Source organism: Nelumbo nucifera, chromosome 2 (genome assembly GCF_055504915.1).
Source record: "Nelumbo nucifera cultivar China Antique chromosome 2, China Antique-T2T, whole genome shotgun sequence".
In the NCBI taxonomy this organism is placed as follows: domain Eukaryota; kingdom Viridiplantae; phylum Streptophyta; class Magnoliopsida; order Proteales; family Nelumbonaceae; genus Nelumbo; species Nelumbo nucifera.
The window spans coordinates 3,944,902-3,962,896 of NC_142650.1; the positions used below are offsets into that span (position 1 = coordinate 3,944,902).

A 17,995-nucleotide genomic window follows, 5' to 3' on the forward strand; every position below is an offset into this window, starting at 1 on the left:
TCCAGTCTAATTGACACCCCTAGGTGGAACCAGATGGTTGGTCCATATTCGCAGAAGTGGGATGAGTCTTGTCCTACTAGATGAGCATTTGTTTTGTACTTATGGAGTTATGGTCAATCTGGCATTGTGTCTGTACTCTGCTGGGAAGAGAAGCCAGATGATAAACTCTTACTATCGTACGCTAATCGTGTAATGTAGGATGGGCCGGGCCCACTTTTGTGGGTCTATCGCACTGTAGCGGGCTGTGCTTGTTTGGCACAAATTTCGCAAGAGGGAGAAAAATTTAAAATTTTATTTGATATGAATTTTGATGTATATAATTGTTTTTATATATATATATATAATCATAAAATAAAATTAAAAAATTACAACAAAATTAAAATAAAATAGTACTAAAATTGAATTATATAGACCCGGTGCCATGCCAACATGAACCCTCACGGGCTGTGGGCCAGAACAGCCTACAGGCTAGAAACCCTTGGCCCCAAGCCCGGCCTCGGGGGTAGTGCCATGCCACGACCTGTCACTATAGCTGGTGGGTTGTGCCTAGAGGTGTGGCGGCATGACACATTTTGGACCGGCTCGACATGATGACTAATGGGTCGTGCCAGGCCCAGCCCGACACGACATCATGTGCCATGTCGCCCGTGACACCAATATTAGGGGGTATTTCTATATTTTGCTTATGGGAAATTGAAAAATGACATAAGTGCCTCCCAACAGCTATATAACAACTAGTTTAGGGGGTCATTTTGGGTAAAGTTATTAGTAACTTTACAATGACCAAAATACCTCTCCCAACAACTAAATAACAAATAGTTTTTTGGGTATTTTGGGTAATTGAATAGTCCTATCCTCCACCATTCTCATCACACCAATTCAACAATTCTCTTAATTCTCTCTTTCTCTCTCTCATACTGATACATTCTCAATTATTTACAGTCTGAGAAATTTTGATTAGTTGATTGTCTGATTCTGCATTCTCCAATTCTCAAGTCTCAACTTTATCGAAGTTTTGACTTTCAACAAGAAGAAGGCTTGTTCAACCAACTCAAGTATCTCAAATCGGGAGGCTTGGACATTGAAAGGCTTCAACCGTTGAAATCAAGTTAGGATTTTGAACCGGGAATCCAGGTAAGTCAAATTAGATTAATTTTTATCTTTTAAGAATTAAAAAAAACGATTGGCCCTTCTCAAAACTGATTCCCCAACATGTTCACCATGGATGACATTCAATCGTATCACGATAGTATTAGTGTTAGTACTGATGCATTTGATGTCGATGGAAGTGGAAATTTCACCCCTAGTAGTAGTAATACTAGGGGAAAAATGAGGGCTTTTAAGCTAAGTAGCCCGATTTAGAAAGTTTTCAAAGTAGAGGATATTGAGGGAAAGAGGGAAAGGGCCATTTGCCAAAAATGTAGGAAAGACTTTAATTATTGTAGCAAGGGTGGTATGGGTCATTTGAGTAGACATCTGCTCACACATGAGCGAGAGGAAGATGAAGGGAGAGAAACAACCCAAACACAGATTAGAAGGGGAACTAGTTTTGGTACTTTAGATATTCACAAGAAAATATGAGATAAGAACTTGCTAAGTATATTGTACATGCAGAACAACCATTTATGTTAGCTGAAGATCCAAAGCTAGAAAAATGGTTGCATAGTTTTGTAAACCCACAATATAAAAATGTTTATAGGAATACTATAAGAATTGGTGCTTTAAAATTTTTTTATTCATATGAATAAAATTTAATTTCTTTGTTAGCAAATCTTAATTCTAAAGTTGCAATTACTTCGGATGTTTAGACATCCAATTTTAATATTAGTTATATTTGTGTTACCAACCATTTCATTGATGAAAATTGGCTTTTGAATAAAATAATATTAAGTTTTACTAGGCTTGAATGGCCACATAGTGGCCCAGCTATTGTTGCAAGTATTTTAAATACTTTGCATGCTTATGGAATAGAAAACAAAATATTTTCTATTAGTTTTGATAATGCTAACAATAATGATTATGCAATAAATATTTTAAAATCTCAATTAAAACCATGCTTAAATGGTAAATTATTTCATATTAGATGTGCATGTCACATCTTAAATTTATGTATTCAAGATGCCTTGAATATTATTTCAAATCATATTTCAAAAATTAGAAATTGTATTTTATATATAAAAAGTTCAGGGGCAAGAAAACAAGAATTTAAATATTTATGATAAAATTATGGTTTAAAATATAAACATTTTATATTAGATGTAAAGCATAGGTGGAGTTCTACCTATGCTATGTTAGAAAATTGTATATCTCATAAACAAATTCTTTCTGATTTTTCTAATTTAAAAAGGCCTAATGATATGATATTTGAGGAAGACTAGGAAATGACAATCTGTATAAGAGATTTTTTAAAACATTTTTATGATGCAATAAATGAATTATCTAGAACTTATTATCCAATTAGTTGTAATTTATCGTATCAATTAATGGTGATTAGTGATTGTTTTGCCAAATATAGAAATAATCCACAATTTCAATGTATTGTTGAAATTATGGAAAATAAATTTAAAAAATATTGGGAGAACATTTCTCCCCTTTATTGCTTAGCTACAATATTAGACCCTAGGATTAGGAAAGATGGTTTAGATATTTTACTTGAAACATATTATGAAAATATGAATATTGATATAGGAAATTAAAATGTATAATTTGTATCAATCTGAAATTGTAGGAAGTATTCCTACAACTTGTTCATCATCTTCTTCTTCTCCTTTTGACTTTGAGCCCAATAGTAAAAGAGAAAAGCTTTTTTATTTAATAAGTAGAAGGCAAAAATCTGCTAGTTCTACAACAAGTTCATTTACTAAATTTAATTTTTATTTACAAGCAAAATTTTCTAATTTAGGTGAAGTATCAAATAATTTTGTTATTTTAGCTTGGTGGAGTGAACACTCGAAAAATTATCCGATTCTCACCACCATGGCACGTGATCTACTAACCCCCCCGGTGTCTTCAATTCCATCGGAGTCTTGTTTTAGTGTAGGTATTAGGGTGTTGGATGACAAAAGAAACTGCATGAACGATGAGAGCATAGGGATATGTATTTGCTTCAAGGATTGGCTAGATGCAGAAGTAGATTACAAGACAAGGGAGGGCATGATACAACACCGGACATTTCACCCGAAGCAGATGATGAAAGTCATGAATTTGACTACTTGTAGAATTTTTCATTATTTTCAAATTATTGTAAAATTTTTAAATTTTATTTAATTTATTTGATATATATATTTTTTAAATTTTTAACGATGTAATTTTGTATTTTCAATTTGTAACCATATTGTATTTTTTTTATATTTTATTAATTTATTCCATTTTTATATTTCATTCATCCAAGTATGCAATGATCAAATCGTTGTATTTGTAATTCACTAATTTGTACCATTCAAATTTAAATGAAATAAAATTCCTAATTTTCTTTTAATTTATTATTCCATCATTCTTATTTCAATTTGGTTAAGTATTTTTTTTTCATTCCCAAGGCCCACCTTGTGGCCCAGCCCGGCACTGTCCAAGCCCGCGACACAGCCCAGGCCCGCATGCTGGTACGACATGGCAAGGGCCCACTTGGGCCTAAGCGGTGCCGGGCCGACCCCCAAAATTTTCACTGGAGATGACAACGTGGCCCATGGCAGCCCACGGGCCACCACGACATGGCTCACTATTGTACACCTCCACTTTTTGGGTAGCAAAAGCGCGTCGAACCCCATCTACATACAGTTCAGTTCTACGGTATTCGCAGGTTTCTACATGAATAAAAGAAGGCAACGTAATTATTTTATGAACTTAATTGACAATTATAATTTAAACTTTAAAAACCAATGAAAGAGTATAGCGGCTGATGGGCGGGGTTCAAGTAAAGGTAATTTAAGAAAACGAAAAGAAAGAATAAAATAAAAGAATGGAATTTGTTAAGAACTAGTCTGTTGTATCTGTGCAATGTTGTGAAAAAAAGGCTTTGGACTTCAGCATTAATAGTTAAGACTTAAAAGATATGACCCATGTCAGGAGATCATTGGTCCAAGCCTAGCTTAGCAAGTGGATAGGTGAAGAGGAAATATTCACTCACTCCTACACTAATTCACCATTTCAGAGATGATAGAGACACTGAATAAGTTCTATTTGTTGTTTGCAAGGTTCAAAGTATCGGTTGATACGTATCATATTGAAAGCTTCTTGATACATTTTTATAGAGGGTGTATCGGGGTTTTAACCGATTCAGGGGTGGATGGTTCTTAAACCAGCCCCTCTGAACCGGATTTGAAAAAAACCTACCGATATTGTTTGATATGCTTCTATTGACATATCGAGTATATCGATATTTTGAACCCTGGCTGTTTGAGTTTCATCTAACAGGTCAATATAATACAAGCATATAAGGCGAAAAGATATGGTATGGGAAGAGTTTTGACCAATCAAAACCTATCAATCAAAATCCATCCATGAATTTTGATAAATAACACCTAGTTTGTTACCATGTTTATGATTCCAATTGACTGGTGATAAATTTTTCGATTATCATATCTTTTTCATATCATAGTCGAACTCATACTATATATGAAAGTGTAGATATAAAATGAATTTTGTAGACTTTTGTTTGAAAAAGAATATAATAATTATTTTATCATCTATATTTACTACGTACACACTTACTTAATATGGATTGAACTCATTTATTGACTGACAACGCTCTTGATGGCATTTGTGTAGAAGATGTGGTTAGTTCTTTCAAAAATATCTGTCCTAATTCTCACAAGTCACACCTTCAAAATATTATGATGTCCTATCTCCTATGTAAAGAAATATAAATATCAGACGTACAGGAATTTATAATCACAAACCCCTGTTTGTCATTGATAATTAATGAAGTTATTGAAGTACGTAAGGGTTAACCTGGGTCGTCTGGTGGATCTGTGGTGTTAAACCGATGAATTTATTGAAGTTTTTGGTGTCCCGAGTAACTGAGTTTGAGAGGTGGCTGTGGGGAAATAACGTAGTTTCTCTTGGATTGCAAAGCCAAAGAATTAATTAATCTAATGCATAATAGTGACAAGGTAGGGGCGTATTGAATGAATCGATACATATTTTTATTGCGTTTTTTTTTTTTAATTTTTTTTTCAACTGGTTCAAGGGGCTTGGTTTAGGTCTCTTCTACCCCCTAAACCGGTCAGACCTCCGATACACCCACTGTAGGGGCATATTGCAGGGGTCCTAGAGTGATACATATCGGTTGATATGTGTCGATACTTTGAATATTGAATAGTTATATATTTAGCCGGTAAATATCATCTTTAGGGGGGCGTTCTTTTTTTGGATTTTGAGAGGGAAAATGTTAGTTAATTGGATTCTGATTCCCATTGATAAAGAAACCTATGTTCTTTTTTTTTTTCAGATTTATGTGAGGAGCAGGGAAACTTTATTTTCTTGGTTATCACTTACTCGGGTAAGTGATACCCATCTTATGGGTGAGTAAATAACTTTCCCACATGGGGGGAAGTCACTAATACTTAAATAATACAAAAATACCTCTTTTAATAATGAATTTTTATGGCTAAAATGGTCATTGTCTTGTTTACCTGAGAAATAAAAGAACATGAGTAAATACATTTAACCAGATAAATAATTTACAGAAAAGCAAACAAGGCCTTAAAAGGATTCTGATACTCTATTGAGCGACAATAAAAGCTTCACATGTAAGTATGTAATAGTAATCCAATTCAAACACATGTTATTCTCCTTCTAATTAGTCCATGCTCAAACAACACTGTAAGTCTTCTACCGGCTCTCCCATAGAACTCATCCTTCTGGCTTCTGCCATATTCCTAGGCTTTTTCCATTGGATTGAAACTTGCTGCCAAAGTAACCTTTGAGTTGTGGCCTTGTGGGATGGGTTGATACGGTTTCTATAAACCTATCCACATTTAATCTGGATCACAGAGTGCTTTAGACGAGTCCAGATCTCCTGCCTATAAGAATTCTGTCCACATTTATCGTAGTCACATATGGAGAACATCTCATACTCCGCATAGTATTATGCAGGGAGAGATATTCCCAATTCACGGGATAATGTATTATAAGTAGACATGAGCAGGGTTCCAGAGTAGCTTTAGATTTTTAGAATTTAGAAGAGAAATTAGAAGCTGGGCCAGGCCTGGTTTGGTCCAGACAAGATTGGGCTTGGGCCTAAAAACAGCCAATCCAATCTAAGTGTGACTTGGGCAGTTGGGCCTGAGGCCTTGGTAAATCCGAGGCAGAGGATGGAAGTGAGTTTAGGTCATTGGTGGGCCAGTGGCCTAGTGGGGGGTAATTGTATATAGAAGAAGGTTAAGGGCTGGAGTCTGTATTCGTGCCAATTGCCAAACCTGACCTAACCTGAGCAAATCCCAGTCAACTCGACCTAACCACGATAGACGAGACGATACCCTCAGTCTTCTGTTACCAATCGGACGGCTACGTAGAAAGTCAAAAGTGAGGCTACAGCCGCATGTATTAGTGATGTTGTCAAGTTACTTGTTATAAAAGCAGAGTCTGAGTAGTGGTAAGTGGACTTCCATTAATTTTGGTCAACATGATTTGAAACTTGAAGCATGGGGTTGCTTATTGCTGAATGCTGACCGCTAAATACAAAATTCCAAGTTAGGCTGGTAATTGCCAACGGCCTCCCCCCCTCCCCTCTCTCTCTCTCTCTCTCTCTCTGTTTCTGGGTCAATCACAACATTCACTTGTTCTATGTACACTGACTACTGCCTTAACTCATGCCCAATTTTTCAACCAGAATATAGTGTTTATCATCCATCGATCCGATTTGGTGATTTAACTGAAGATTGGTAAAAGATACGAGGACAAGACCAGGAGTCAGAAAAAAACTGATTGAAGGAAGGGAAAAAGAACGATCGATGACTGAGACCAGAAGAAAAACCATTAAACAAGGATGGTGGACAGAAAGTATCTAAATTTTCTTGAAAAGGGTCATTGAGGGCAAGGGGATGTTTCTTCCGATGTGAATTGTTTTTTTTGTTATGAGTTCAAAAAACAAAACAAAACCAGCTTGCTTTGAATACCAATTGGTTCTTAAAACAAAAACACAAAAAAATATCTTCTTGATTATATATTTGTTTTTTTTTTTTTTCTTTCAAAACTGAAATAAAAAAACATATAATTGAATTCCTTGTTTAAAGAACATGTTTTCATGTGGTTAGTTAATGTTATGTTCCATAATGCAATTCCTCGACCAGTTTTAAATTGTTTTCAAAACCATTAATTTGACAGTTTCAGAAACATGTACGCATGTGAGTTTTTTTTTTTTAAACAAAAATTCAAGTGGGTCCTTTACCATTACCAAGTTTAGGGCTGACCTGTAAAATCCACACCATGATCCATCCCATACTTGAAATTTCGATCCTGATAAGGAGTCTGGATCTATTATTCCTCACACCAACCTCACAGAATGTTCTAGCGGTGTGAATAGCAGATCCCAACTGAAGGAAAAATTAGATTCTTCCATTTAATTTGATTTTGTTTTATCCAATGTATTATACTCCTTTCCTCTAACATTTTTCTTTTATAACATTATATGTAAGTAAGGTTCAAAATATCGATACAGTCGATACGACCGTAGGCATGTATCAGATGAATCAATGCTATTTTTTTTACTTTTTTTTTTTTTTTCTGAAACCGGTTCAGGGGACCTAGTTTAGGGCTCCTCCACCCCTTGAACCGGTCAGACCCCCGATACGCCCACTGTTGGGGTGTATCAAAGGGGCCCTGGAACGATACGTATCGACCGATATATGTTGATACTTTGAACCTTGCATGTAAGTAAGGTTTTTAAAACCAAACCGGACATGGAAAACAGCCAAAAATCATTGTCCAACTTGATGATTTGAAAATCCGGGTCAATGGTTTTCTGACAAAATCAACAGGTTTTGGCCAAACAGCGGTTTTGGGTGAAACGGAACCGGTCAGGTGACTGGTTCCTGATTTTCTGGTCCGACCATCCGATCGGGTTTTGAAAACACTGCATGTAAGTGAAGAAGAATTGGGAAGCTTAGATCAATTCCATCTTACTGAACAATACAATAATTGGATGAACGAAAACAAATTGTGTATAAAACAGTTACAGAAAAAAAAGATTAATTATAAAAAACAGCAAGGACGGAAGGGTGAAGGTGGCTTTCACAGTAGGCCACCACTGTAAGGCACTATGGTGGCGGGTAACCAACTATCCCCTAATATGAAATTAGAAACTGTGAAATTGGCTGCATCCGTAGCATTTATCAGGTGGTAGCCTGGCCATGAAACCCTGTCTGTAGTCACTGATCCGGGTCCTGTGTTGTTATACTCAGCGTAATAGAGTGTGCTAAGCGCAAAGTTTCCGGACCATTCCTTCCAACCGGCGGGATCTATCAAGCTATCAATGATGGATTGCATATACACAGTCCTAGAATACTCCTTCCATGGTCGTCCGAGGTAGGATTTAGTAGTGCCGCTGCTGGAAGCCAAGTCTGGGGCCGCTCTGATGTTGCAATTATGTATTGAAATGCCGGTGTTCTGGTTCGGGTCTGTTCTACCTTGGGCGGTTAGGGCATTGAACTGTCCCTGCATCGGCAGCCTCGCATAGATATTGCAGTTTTGGAAAACAGCGGCAGCATTCCCAAATATAAAGTCGACGGTGCCATATATGTCGCATTCCCTGTAAAACTGCCGGAGAGAATGTGCGTATAAGGTATCTTGGTAACCTTCAAAGCTGCAACTGTAGAAGGTCGACAGGTCTGCTCCATTCCGGACGGCCACTGCCTGGTGTTTGATTGCCCCCGCTGTGTTGCGAACTGTTATATTTATTGCGACGAACCCTTGTCCAACAACAGCTGCAACCAAGAATGAATCCAGTCAATGTCGTTAATGAAAAATATTAAACCATTAATACGAAATAGTTCTGCATATCTAAGAATATTGCAATTAGTCAGCTAGCTTACCCAAGGTTGCAGAGTTGAATGTAGTCCACCCATCAACCACGCTTCGGTTGCCTGTGATCACGGTCTGGTTAATTCCGTCACCGATCATCATCAAATTCTTCTTATTTTTAGCAATGGATACATATTCCTCGTAGACCCCAGCAGCAATGTATATCACGAAGTAGCCCTTGCTTGCTTTGGTGTTGTTTGGAGCTGCTGCTACAGCGTCGTTGATGGTGGTGAAATTTCCACTTCCATCTTGGCTCACCACCACCAAATCACTGACTAGGACATTAGGTATGGTTGTCTGAACAAGCTTCCTTCTGCTCGCCGACTCGTACATCTTCTGGATACGACTCGACATCATCAGAGGTAGGCGACCGTCTCGAACTTCTTCCGTGTCGGAGAACATGAGCTTCCTCCCCTTGGCTTTGTTCTTTTTATGAACCCAACCACGAGTAAACAGCGCCAGAGAGACACTATAGAGTTTGTTTCCATCGGAGAGAGGGGTGTAAATACCATTCTTGACACTCCAAGCTGATGCAGTTGCCAGGAGGCCATCTAAACAAGTCTGTTGGTTAGTCATTATGGCGCTAAGCAAGGTCTGGACGTCATCGGCCTGCAAGCTGGGGAGAGCTTTGTCAGAACCGATCGTATTGATTGTAGTTGACAAGAAATCCAAATTTAGTCCCGTAAGGAGTCGACAGTCTTCCAGGGCCCGAATGGCAGTTGCGGACAGTTTTGACCGGCCTCGGAGATACCGATCAATCAGAGACGAGAACTTGGTTGCCGCGGATATAGAGCGCCGAACAGAAAACCGACCGTAGTCGTAGATGTTGCCCGACTGGTTGCGTGGAAGAAGAGACTTGCAGAGGTAAGGATAAAGGGTGGAGTTACAAGCATTTTCAGGTGCAACTGGGGTGGACGAGGGATCTTGGGCAAGTGATGAGGAGGAAAAGAGAAAGAGAATGACAATGCAGAGAGGGAGGGAATAGAGATAGGAGGAAGCCATGGTGTATTGGTGTTGAGTCTTGACTTGAGAAGGCTGTCACGGGATTAATTTGATGAATTGGGGTAGGAGTTAAGCCAATATATATAGAGAGAGATATGCAAAGAGGTGGTTGCATTAAGCCATACGCATATGTATGCAAATGTCAATTTGTTTTATATTTCAGGTCAAACTTTACTTAGGACCACGCAGAAGCGCGTCGATCTCCATCTACATTCTACATTAATTCTCTAACAGCACAGAATGCATTCATCTGGTCTTTCTCATTTTTGCAGAAGCCAAAGCGCTATTTATTTTGGCCCATTGTATAGTATAGCCCCGTCGATCTCCAATTTTTTTTTTGGTTCAGGTTTCAAGTGAACCTGTTCTGGCTGGACCATGCAAAATTTTGTTTTGGGATGACCGTATGACATATGGATGTGCTAGAGAACGTACGGGCCGGGCCTTAGTAGAAGTTTCTAATGAAGTTTAAAATTAACAAGCCTACAAATTATATATGATTAATAATGACCATTCCAGCTGGCTATTAACATAGTGATTGTTAAGTCCCATCAGATGCTGATTTTTCCTACTCTTGAGTCTTGAGTCTTGAGACATGTCACAGGTGGCAAGTCGTCTAATGAATACAAAATTGAAAACTCTACTGGCTTAGAAGAAAGTGATGGAAAAAAAGAAAAACTAGTATACCGCCAGGTATACTAGTCTAATAAAGAAAAGAAATTTTTTAGGCGAGTCAAAATCTAAGTCTCATATCAAATCCTCCTCGTCGAATTCAAACTACAGGCTGGGGGGAGAGCTAAGCCCCTATCTAGTATAGCTAAAAAGATTTAAAAGATAATAAGAATGGAAAAAAGAACAAATGAAAAACTAACAAGGCCAAAAACTTAAAACTGGGCGCCGGTGCCAATAAATAAAATAAAATAGAACCAGGACGGTGAACTCCCAGCATGCCAAAATTAAGTTGACAATAACAAGCGTCTGCGTTTCTACTCTGTCCATTCTACATCTCCCTGTTTAAAGTCTAGTAGTGTGTAGACTGGCTAACGCGGTTTCCATAAATCAATCCACAACTCATGCCCGCCATTGGTGGGGTCCCATCAAATAGAAGAAGCTAATAGAGCCTGCACCAGAACCAGAACCAGAAGCATCAGCATTATCATAAATGAGTTTCACGGACGGAACACCCATTTTCCATTTTTTTTTTCAATAAACCACAACTCATCCCCATGATGATGATGATATTCATTCAATGGTTAATTTGTGCAGAGTTGATTGTTGCTCTCGATTGGGTCTCAACGTACCAAGTGTGGCAAATCACAGGGTGAGAGGGTGGTGTCATCCTGTGGCCTTAGAGTTAGAGCTAGCACCATGCGTAAGACACACAAGGCGCAGCAACGGGGGCGGGCGGTGGGAATATTGAACTCAAAGCTATATCGAGTCAGCCAACTCAACACTGAAAAGTGAACAGACCATCCCATCCCATCCCATCCCTAACCTAACAGGAGCACAGCCGTATGTTGTGATAACGATACAGAAAGCGCGTCTTTTTGGTTTCTGAATTCTGATAGCGATAGCGATACATACATACATACTACTACTGAATATTAATAATATAGAATATGCGAAAATTCTCAAAACGCTCGTCTGTCAGTCACCATTTAGACTTTCCTTTCGTCAATGATTTGACTTCCACCGTCGTTCCTAACAATAACCGTATCCGTATGTTGGAGAATTGGCAGCGTATGCCTTCACTCCAGAGTACAGGCATCAACATGGAGCCAAAGCTGAATTTCCGCTATGGAAGTTGACCAAGTTCGGCCCAACTAAGGCTAAGATAGCCTGTAAAAAGGCCCGGCCCAGGTAAGTGTACCCCTAAATGTGGGCCGGACGGGACAACCAGGTAGGAGTAGGACTGCACAAGTATCTATCTGATTGTCCCAACTCCCAATTCGAATTCAAATACTATCCCATTGAGGGCGATTTATAAATTGATTCAATTTGTTTTATGAATTATAATATCAGCCAATTTTAATTCAATTTATTAATAGGGTAAATCTCTTAAACTACCTTTATTATTCATGAAATCATCAAACTGTACCTTTACTGTGTATAAATATTGTCTTGCGGTACTCTTAATTTTTTTTGACAATTTTTTCAAATTTGTCAAATTTGCCTTTCATTATTTATCGAATTTTCAAAATAAAACCAGCTGATGAAAACCCAAAAAAGAAATCAGTGCCTCTTTGTTCTGGAGTGATTGTTCATCCTACACCTCGCCCAACGTCGGAGCAATGGCGAATTTGGTGGAAGATAAAGAGTCTATGGGTAAGCGGGGTTCGTCGAGAAATGCAACAGTTCTTGCCTCAAATTCATGGGCAGAGAACAAACTGGTAACAGGCTCAGCCCGCTCAGCCCTGTTTCTGTTGCTTCCGGCACGGAGAGCACGACTTTGGAGAAGCCATCGGTTTCGCTAGATTTTCTCGCTCTCTGATACCGCATGAAAAAATTCCATGCAAGCTCATCTGTAAGACTTTAATCTCTCACAACGTCCGTCTCTTCCGCTTCGCGTTGCCGTCGAAGGATCAAGTCTTGGGATTACCAATATGGAAGTGGGCTACCAGAGACTCACTACGTCTCTTTTGCAAGGCTTCAATCTATCTGATATCACGTTGTCGTCTCACGACGTCTCTTCTGCTACCATAGACAATAAGCTCTGAATTCGTGCTTACACCCCACCAAGTTCAATCGGCTTACATCCATCAACTCCAACAGATGGCGAAAGACCCAAAAAGAAAATATATGTTGATGATTTATGTTATCCTAGTATTTAGGAGTTTGTTTCAGTTTGCTAATCACATATTGTTTTACCTATTCTTTAGGATTTAGTTGTTGCAGATAGTGGCTAGGTTGTTATTGGTTAGTGGTTTCATGTGATGCTATTATTTTGCTAAGTCAGTTGGTTGTATAGCCTATATATTGGCTGATTCGTTGATGAATTGACTGAGTGCAGTCAAGTATTTCCTTTATACTTCAGTCTTCATTTTATGCATTTATGCCTCTGATCATAACATTGGTATCAGAGCTTGGTTTAGTGTGTGAGAAAAAGTGAGTTGCCAGAATTCACAAAGTGGAGGTCTAGAAAGTTAGAAAGAGAGTCTTCTTGAGTTGAAGTGTGAGTCAGCAACAACTATTTTGCAGCAGCAGCAAGAACAATGACCTCAGAAAACTTTGTGCAATCTGCAATTTCATGCTTTGATGGTCATTATAATCATTGGAGCATGCTAATGGAGAATTTTTTACGGTCTAAAGAGTATTGGCATATTGTTGAAGCCGGGGTAGCAGAACAAGCAACGAGCACAGTGTTATCAGACCAACAGAAAGCTGATCTCGAAGGGCAGCGGCTAAAGGATCTTAAAGCAAAGAACTATCTCTTCCAAGCAATTGATCGCTCAATCTTGGAAACTATTCTTTGCAAGGACACTTCTAAACAAATATGGGATTCCATGAAAAAGAAATACCAAGGTTCTACAAGGGCAAAGAGGCAGCAGCATCAAGCACTTCGTTTGGAGTTCGAAACACTTCGAATGAAGTCGGGAGAGTCAGTCACAGATTATTTCTCTCGAACAATGGCGATCGTGAATAAGATGCGGATCTATGGCGACAAGATGGAGGACGTGACCATAGTAGAGAAGATTCTTCGATCCATGACTCCAAAATTTAATTTTGTTGTTTGTTCCATAGAAGAATCTCATGACATTGATGAACTTTCAATTGACGAATTACAAAGTTCTTTGTTGATTCATGAGCATAAATTAAACCAGCACGAGAAAGAGGAGCAAGCTTTGAAGGCCTCCATAGAAAATCACTCAGCACCAAGAGATCACAGAAAACGAGGTAGAGGTCGAGGCAGAGGCTGAGGAAGAGGAAACAATGATCGTGAAAGCCAACAACAAAATCAACAACACCACCAAGACAACCAAAGAACAAGAGGACGATGAGGCCACCACTCAACTACCTATAGAACGAGGTCAGCAGACAAGCCCAATGTGGAGTGCTACAAATGTCATAGGTATGGCCATTACAAGTCTGAATGCCGAACTAATTTGAATAGACAACATGGAGAAATATCTAATCTTGCAGAAAAGGAAGAAGAAGTATCCTTGTTAATGGTGTGTCACGTGAATGAAGAACCTCAACAAAATATGTGGTATTAAGATACTGGTTGCAGCAACCACATGTGTGGCGATAAGACGGCATTTTCGGAATTGGATGAATCTGTTCGCAACACTGTGAAGTTTGGAGATAATTCCAATGTTTCTGTTATGGGAAAAGGAAAGGTAACAATTCATACAAAGGATAATATTATACAAACCATTTCTAATGTTCTTTATGTGCCTGATTTAAAGACAAACTTGTTGAGTGCTGGTCAACTTCAAGAAAAGGGATATGAGATCTCTATTAAAGATGGAATCTGCAGAATTCAAGATAAAAATTTGGGCTTAATTGCTCAAGTGAAAATGTCAGCATACAGAATGTTTCCTTTGTATCTTTCTCATACCACTCACTCGTGTCTTGCTGCGAAACTGAAAGATACAGCTTGGTTATGGCATTTTCGCTATGGCCATCTCAATTTTGGTTGTTTGAAAACCTTGCAGTAGAAAAATATGGTGGTAGGCCTTCCAAAGTTTGAGATTCCTATAGAATTATGTGAAGATTGTGTCATCATTAAACAACATAGAGATGTCTTTCCAAAAGGGAAGTCTTGGAGGGCAAAGAAAAGGCTAGAACTTGTGCATTCCGACTTGTGTGGGCCGATAAATCCAATGTCAAATGAAGGTAAACGATACTTTATGTCGTTTATTGATGATTTTAGTCGGAAAACATGGGTTTATTTTCTACAAGAAAAATCAGATGCTTTCACAACTATTCAAAGGTTTAAAGCACTAGTTGAAAAAGAGGCTGGCACTCCAATCAAAATATTACGCACAGATCGTGGTGGTGAATACAACTCAAAGGAATTTGGTGCATTCTATGACAAGCATGGAATTAGAAGGTAGCTGACTGTAGCTTATACTCCTCAATAGAATGGTGTTTGCGAAAGGAAAAATCGCACTATTTTGAATATGGTGCGCTATCTTTTACAGAGGAGTGAAGTTCCAAAAAGTTTTTGGGCAGAAGCAGTTAATTGGAGTGTTTATATTTTGAATAGGAGCCCCACACTAGCTGTTCAAAATATAACTCCTGAAGAAGCATGGAGTAGACATAGACCAGCTGTTGATCATTTTCGAGTGTTTGGGTGTATAACATATGCTCATGTTCCAAATGAAAAAAGAAGAAAGTTAGATGCCAAAGGTGAGAAAAGTATTTTTCTTGGTGTTAGTGATTGTTCAAAAGCTTATAAATTGTACAATCCTATCACTAAGAAAATTATCATTAGTCACAATGTTGTTTTTGATGAAGATAAAACATGGTTGTGGAACTGCCACACTAATGGACAACAAATTCTAGCAGATTTTGATGGTGAGAATGAAGAAGAAACCAAGTATCTAGCTCTAGCAACCCCTGCACCTAAGAATTCTCAAGATGAACCTCCTGTAGCTCCTGAAATTTCACCAACAACAGCAAGAAATGAAGAACAAGCTGATGTCGCAGTAGATTCACGCCCTCAATGTGTTAGATGAAGGCCAGCATTGATGTCAAACTATGAGGTAACAAGAATTGATGATTTTGAGGATCCACTTACACACTTTGCTTTAATTTCAGATTGTGATCCCACAACCTTTGAAGTTGCTGTCAAAGAACAAAAGTGGAAGAAGGCTATGGATGAAGAGATTTCAGCCATTGAGAGGAATAATACTTGGGAGCTAACTGAGCTTCCAAAAGGGCAGAAGACAATTGGTGTCAAATGGGTTTACAAGACAAAATTAAAGGAAAATGGTACAGTTGATAAATACAAGGCGTGCTTAGTAGCTAAAGGCTACAAGCAAGAGTTTGGTGTGGATTACAAAGAAGTGTTTGCTCCAGTTGCAAGACACGGCACAATTAGATTGATGATTGCATTGGTAGCTCAACACTCATGGCCCATCTTCTAATTGGACTGAAATATGCATTCTTACATGGAGATTTGCAAGAAGAGGTATATGTTGATCAACCTCCTGGTTATGTGAAATTTGGTAGTGAGCATAAAGTTTATAAACTTAAAAAGGCACTATATGGACTAAAATAAGCACCCAGAGCCTGGTATAGTCGTATAGATGCTTATTTTATAAGGGAAGGTTTTCGCAAATGTCCATATGAGCATACTCTTTATACAAAAATTAAAGAGGGAAGAAATTGCTGTTGATATGCTTATATGTAGATGATTTGATTTATACGGGAAATGACAGGGCTATGTTTGAAAATTTGAAGCAATCTATGAAGTCGGAGTTTGATATGACTGATCTTGGGCTAATGCACTATTTTCTTGGCATAGAAGTGATACAATCTATTGCTGGAATTTTTGTTTCTCAAAAAAAATATGTTGAAGAAATTTTATAGAAGTTTCAGATGATTTATTGCAATTCAATCACTACTCCAGTGGAAAATGGATTGAAGCTTGTGAATGATCCAACGGGAAAAAGAGTTAATAATACTCTTTACAAACAGATTGTTGGAAGTTTGATGTATTTGACAACAACAAGGACGGATATAATGCAAGCAGTGAGTCTTATTAGAAGATATAAGGAGAATCCAAAAGAGAGTCATCTTCTAGCTGCCAAAAGGATCCTTCGGTACTTGCAAGACACTACTGATTTCGGGCTGTTCTACAAGAGTGGTGGAAGATCAGAATTGTTTGGGTTTACGGACAGCAACTATGCTGGAGATTTGGAGGATAGAAGAAACACATCTGGTTATGTATTTATGCTTGGTTCTGCAGCTGTTTCGTGGTCATCAAAGAAGCAACCAATAGTTACTCTTTCAACAACTGAGGCAGAATTTGTTGCAGCAAATTCTTGTGCTTGTCAAGCACTCTGGTTGAGGAAAATTCTTGAGGAATTTCATTTCAAGCAATCAGGTTCTACTCAAAATTTCTGTGATAATAGATCAGCAATCAAACTCTCAAAAAATCCTGTTTTTCATGGAAGATGCAAGCATATAGACGTGAGATACCATTTCTTGCGTGATCTTATCAAGGATGGAGTTATTGATCTGATTTACTGCAGAAGTGAAGATCAAGTTGCTGATATATTAACTAAACCTCTCAAATCTGCTACTTTTCAGAAGCTGAGGAAGTTACTGGGAGTATGTACTCTGAAGGATCCAGTGTGAGGCTTAGTTCTACATTTGTTAAACTGAATGTTTGCAAGCGTTCAGTTTAAGGGAGGGATTGTTGATGATTTATGTTATCCTAGTATTTAGGAGTTTGTTTCAGTTTGCTATTCACGTATTGTTTTACCTATTCTTTAGGATTTAGTTGTTGCAGATAGTGGCTAGGTTGTTATTGGTTAGTGGTTTCATGTGATGCTATTATTTTGCTAAGTCTGTTGGTTGTATAGCCTATATATTGGTTGATTCGTTGATGAATTGACTATTTTATACTTCAGTCTTCATATTTATGCATTTATGCCCCTGATCATAACAATATATACACCTAGACTCAGTACAGATCAGAAGTTGAAGCAGAGTCCCCCTTACTCCCTTAGAATCAGTTCAGTCCTCCAAGAATAGCTGGATGAAGTGGTAGCTAAGTATGAAGATTCCATCGATGCAGAGCTTTCAGGAAAGTTGAGACGTACACAACGACCATACATGGCTTTGGTAGCCTCATTGTAAGCAAGAGAAGCTTCGAGAGCGTTGGAGAAGGTTCCTAGCCAAAGCCGGCTTCCTCTGTTCGGTTCTCGAATCTCGGCGACCCACTTTCCCCATGCTCGCTTCCTGACGCCTCTATAGGTTGGCAAAGTCGGCTCCATGGGAATCACTTGTTTTTTGCCTCTACAAT

General features: G+C 38.3%; 3 protein-coding genes across 3 annotated transcripts; 2 read left to right on the forward strand and 1 right to left on the reverse strand.

Annotated features, from left to right (window-relative positions):
• Positions 1–8,078: 8,078 nt before the first annotated feature.
• Positions 8,079–10,080, reverse strand: LOC104594609 (pectinesterase-like). Its single transcript, XM_010254979.3, has 2 exons — positions 9,030–10,080; positions 8,079–8,921 (listed from the first exon to the last, which is right to left on the reverse strand). Exons 1-2 carry the CDS (start codon positions 10,018–10,020, stop codon positions 8,230–8,232), a joined length of 1,683 nt encoding a protein of 560 aa, XP_010253281.1. The 5' UTR covers positions 10,021–10,080; the 3' UTR covers positions 8,079–8,229.
• Positions 10,081–13,229: 3,149 nt separating this feature from the next.
• LOC104591135 (uncharacterized) lies at positions 13,230–13,934 on the forward strand. The gene has a single exon (XM_010249919.1). It carries the CDS (start codon positions 13,230–13,232, stop codon positions 13,932–13,934), a length of 705 nt encoding a protein of 234 aa, XP_010248221.1.
• Positions 13,935–14,252: 318 nt separating this feature from the next.
• LOC148801882 (uncharacterized) lies at positions 14,253–14,675 on the forward strand. The gene has a single exon (XM_088897222.1). The coding sequence runs from the start codon at positions 14,253–14,255 to the stop codon at positions 14,673–14,675; it is 423 nt and encodes a 140-aa protein (XP_088753348.1).
• The last annotated feature ends 3,320 nt before the right edge of the window (positions 14,676–17,995 follow it).

Bases quoted from the DNA above. Each gene is read 5' to 3' on its own strand.
- LOC104594609 (XM_010254979.3), bottom strand. From the start codon at position 10,020: ATGGCTTCCTCCTATCTCTATTCCCTCCCTCTCTGCATTGTCATTCTC. The intron at 8,922-9,029 runs GTAAGCTAGCTG...TCTTGGTTGCAG, and splicing joins ATTCAACTCTGCAACCTTGG to CTGTTGTTGGACAAGGGTTC.
- LOC104591135 (XM_010249919.1), top strand. From the start codon at position 13,230: ATGACCTCAGAAAACTTTGTGCAATCTGCAATTTCATGCTTTGATGGT.
- LOC148801882 (XM_088897222.1), top strand. From the start codon at position 14,253: ATGTGTGGCGATAAGACGGCATTTTCGGAATTGGATGAATCTGTTCGC.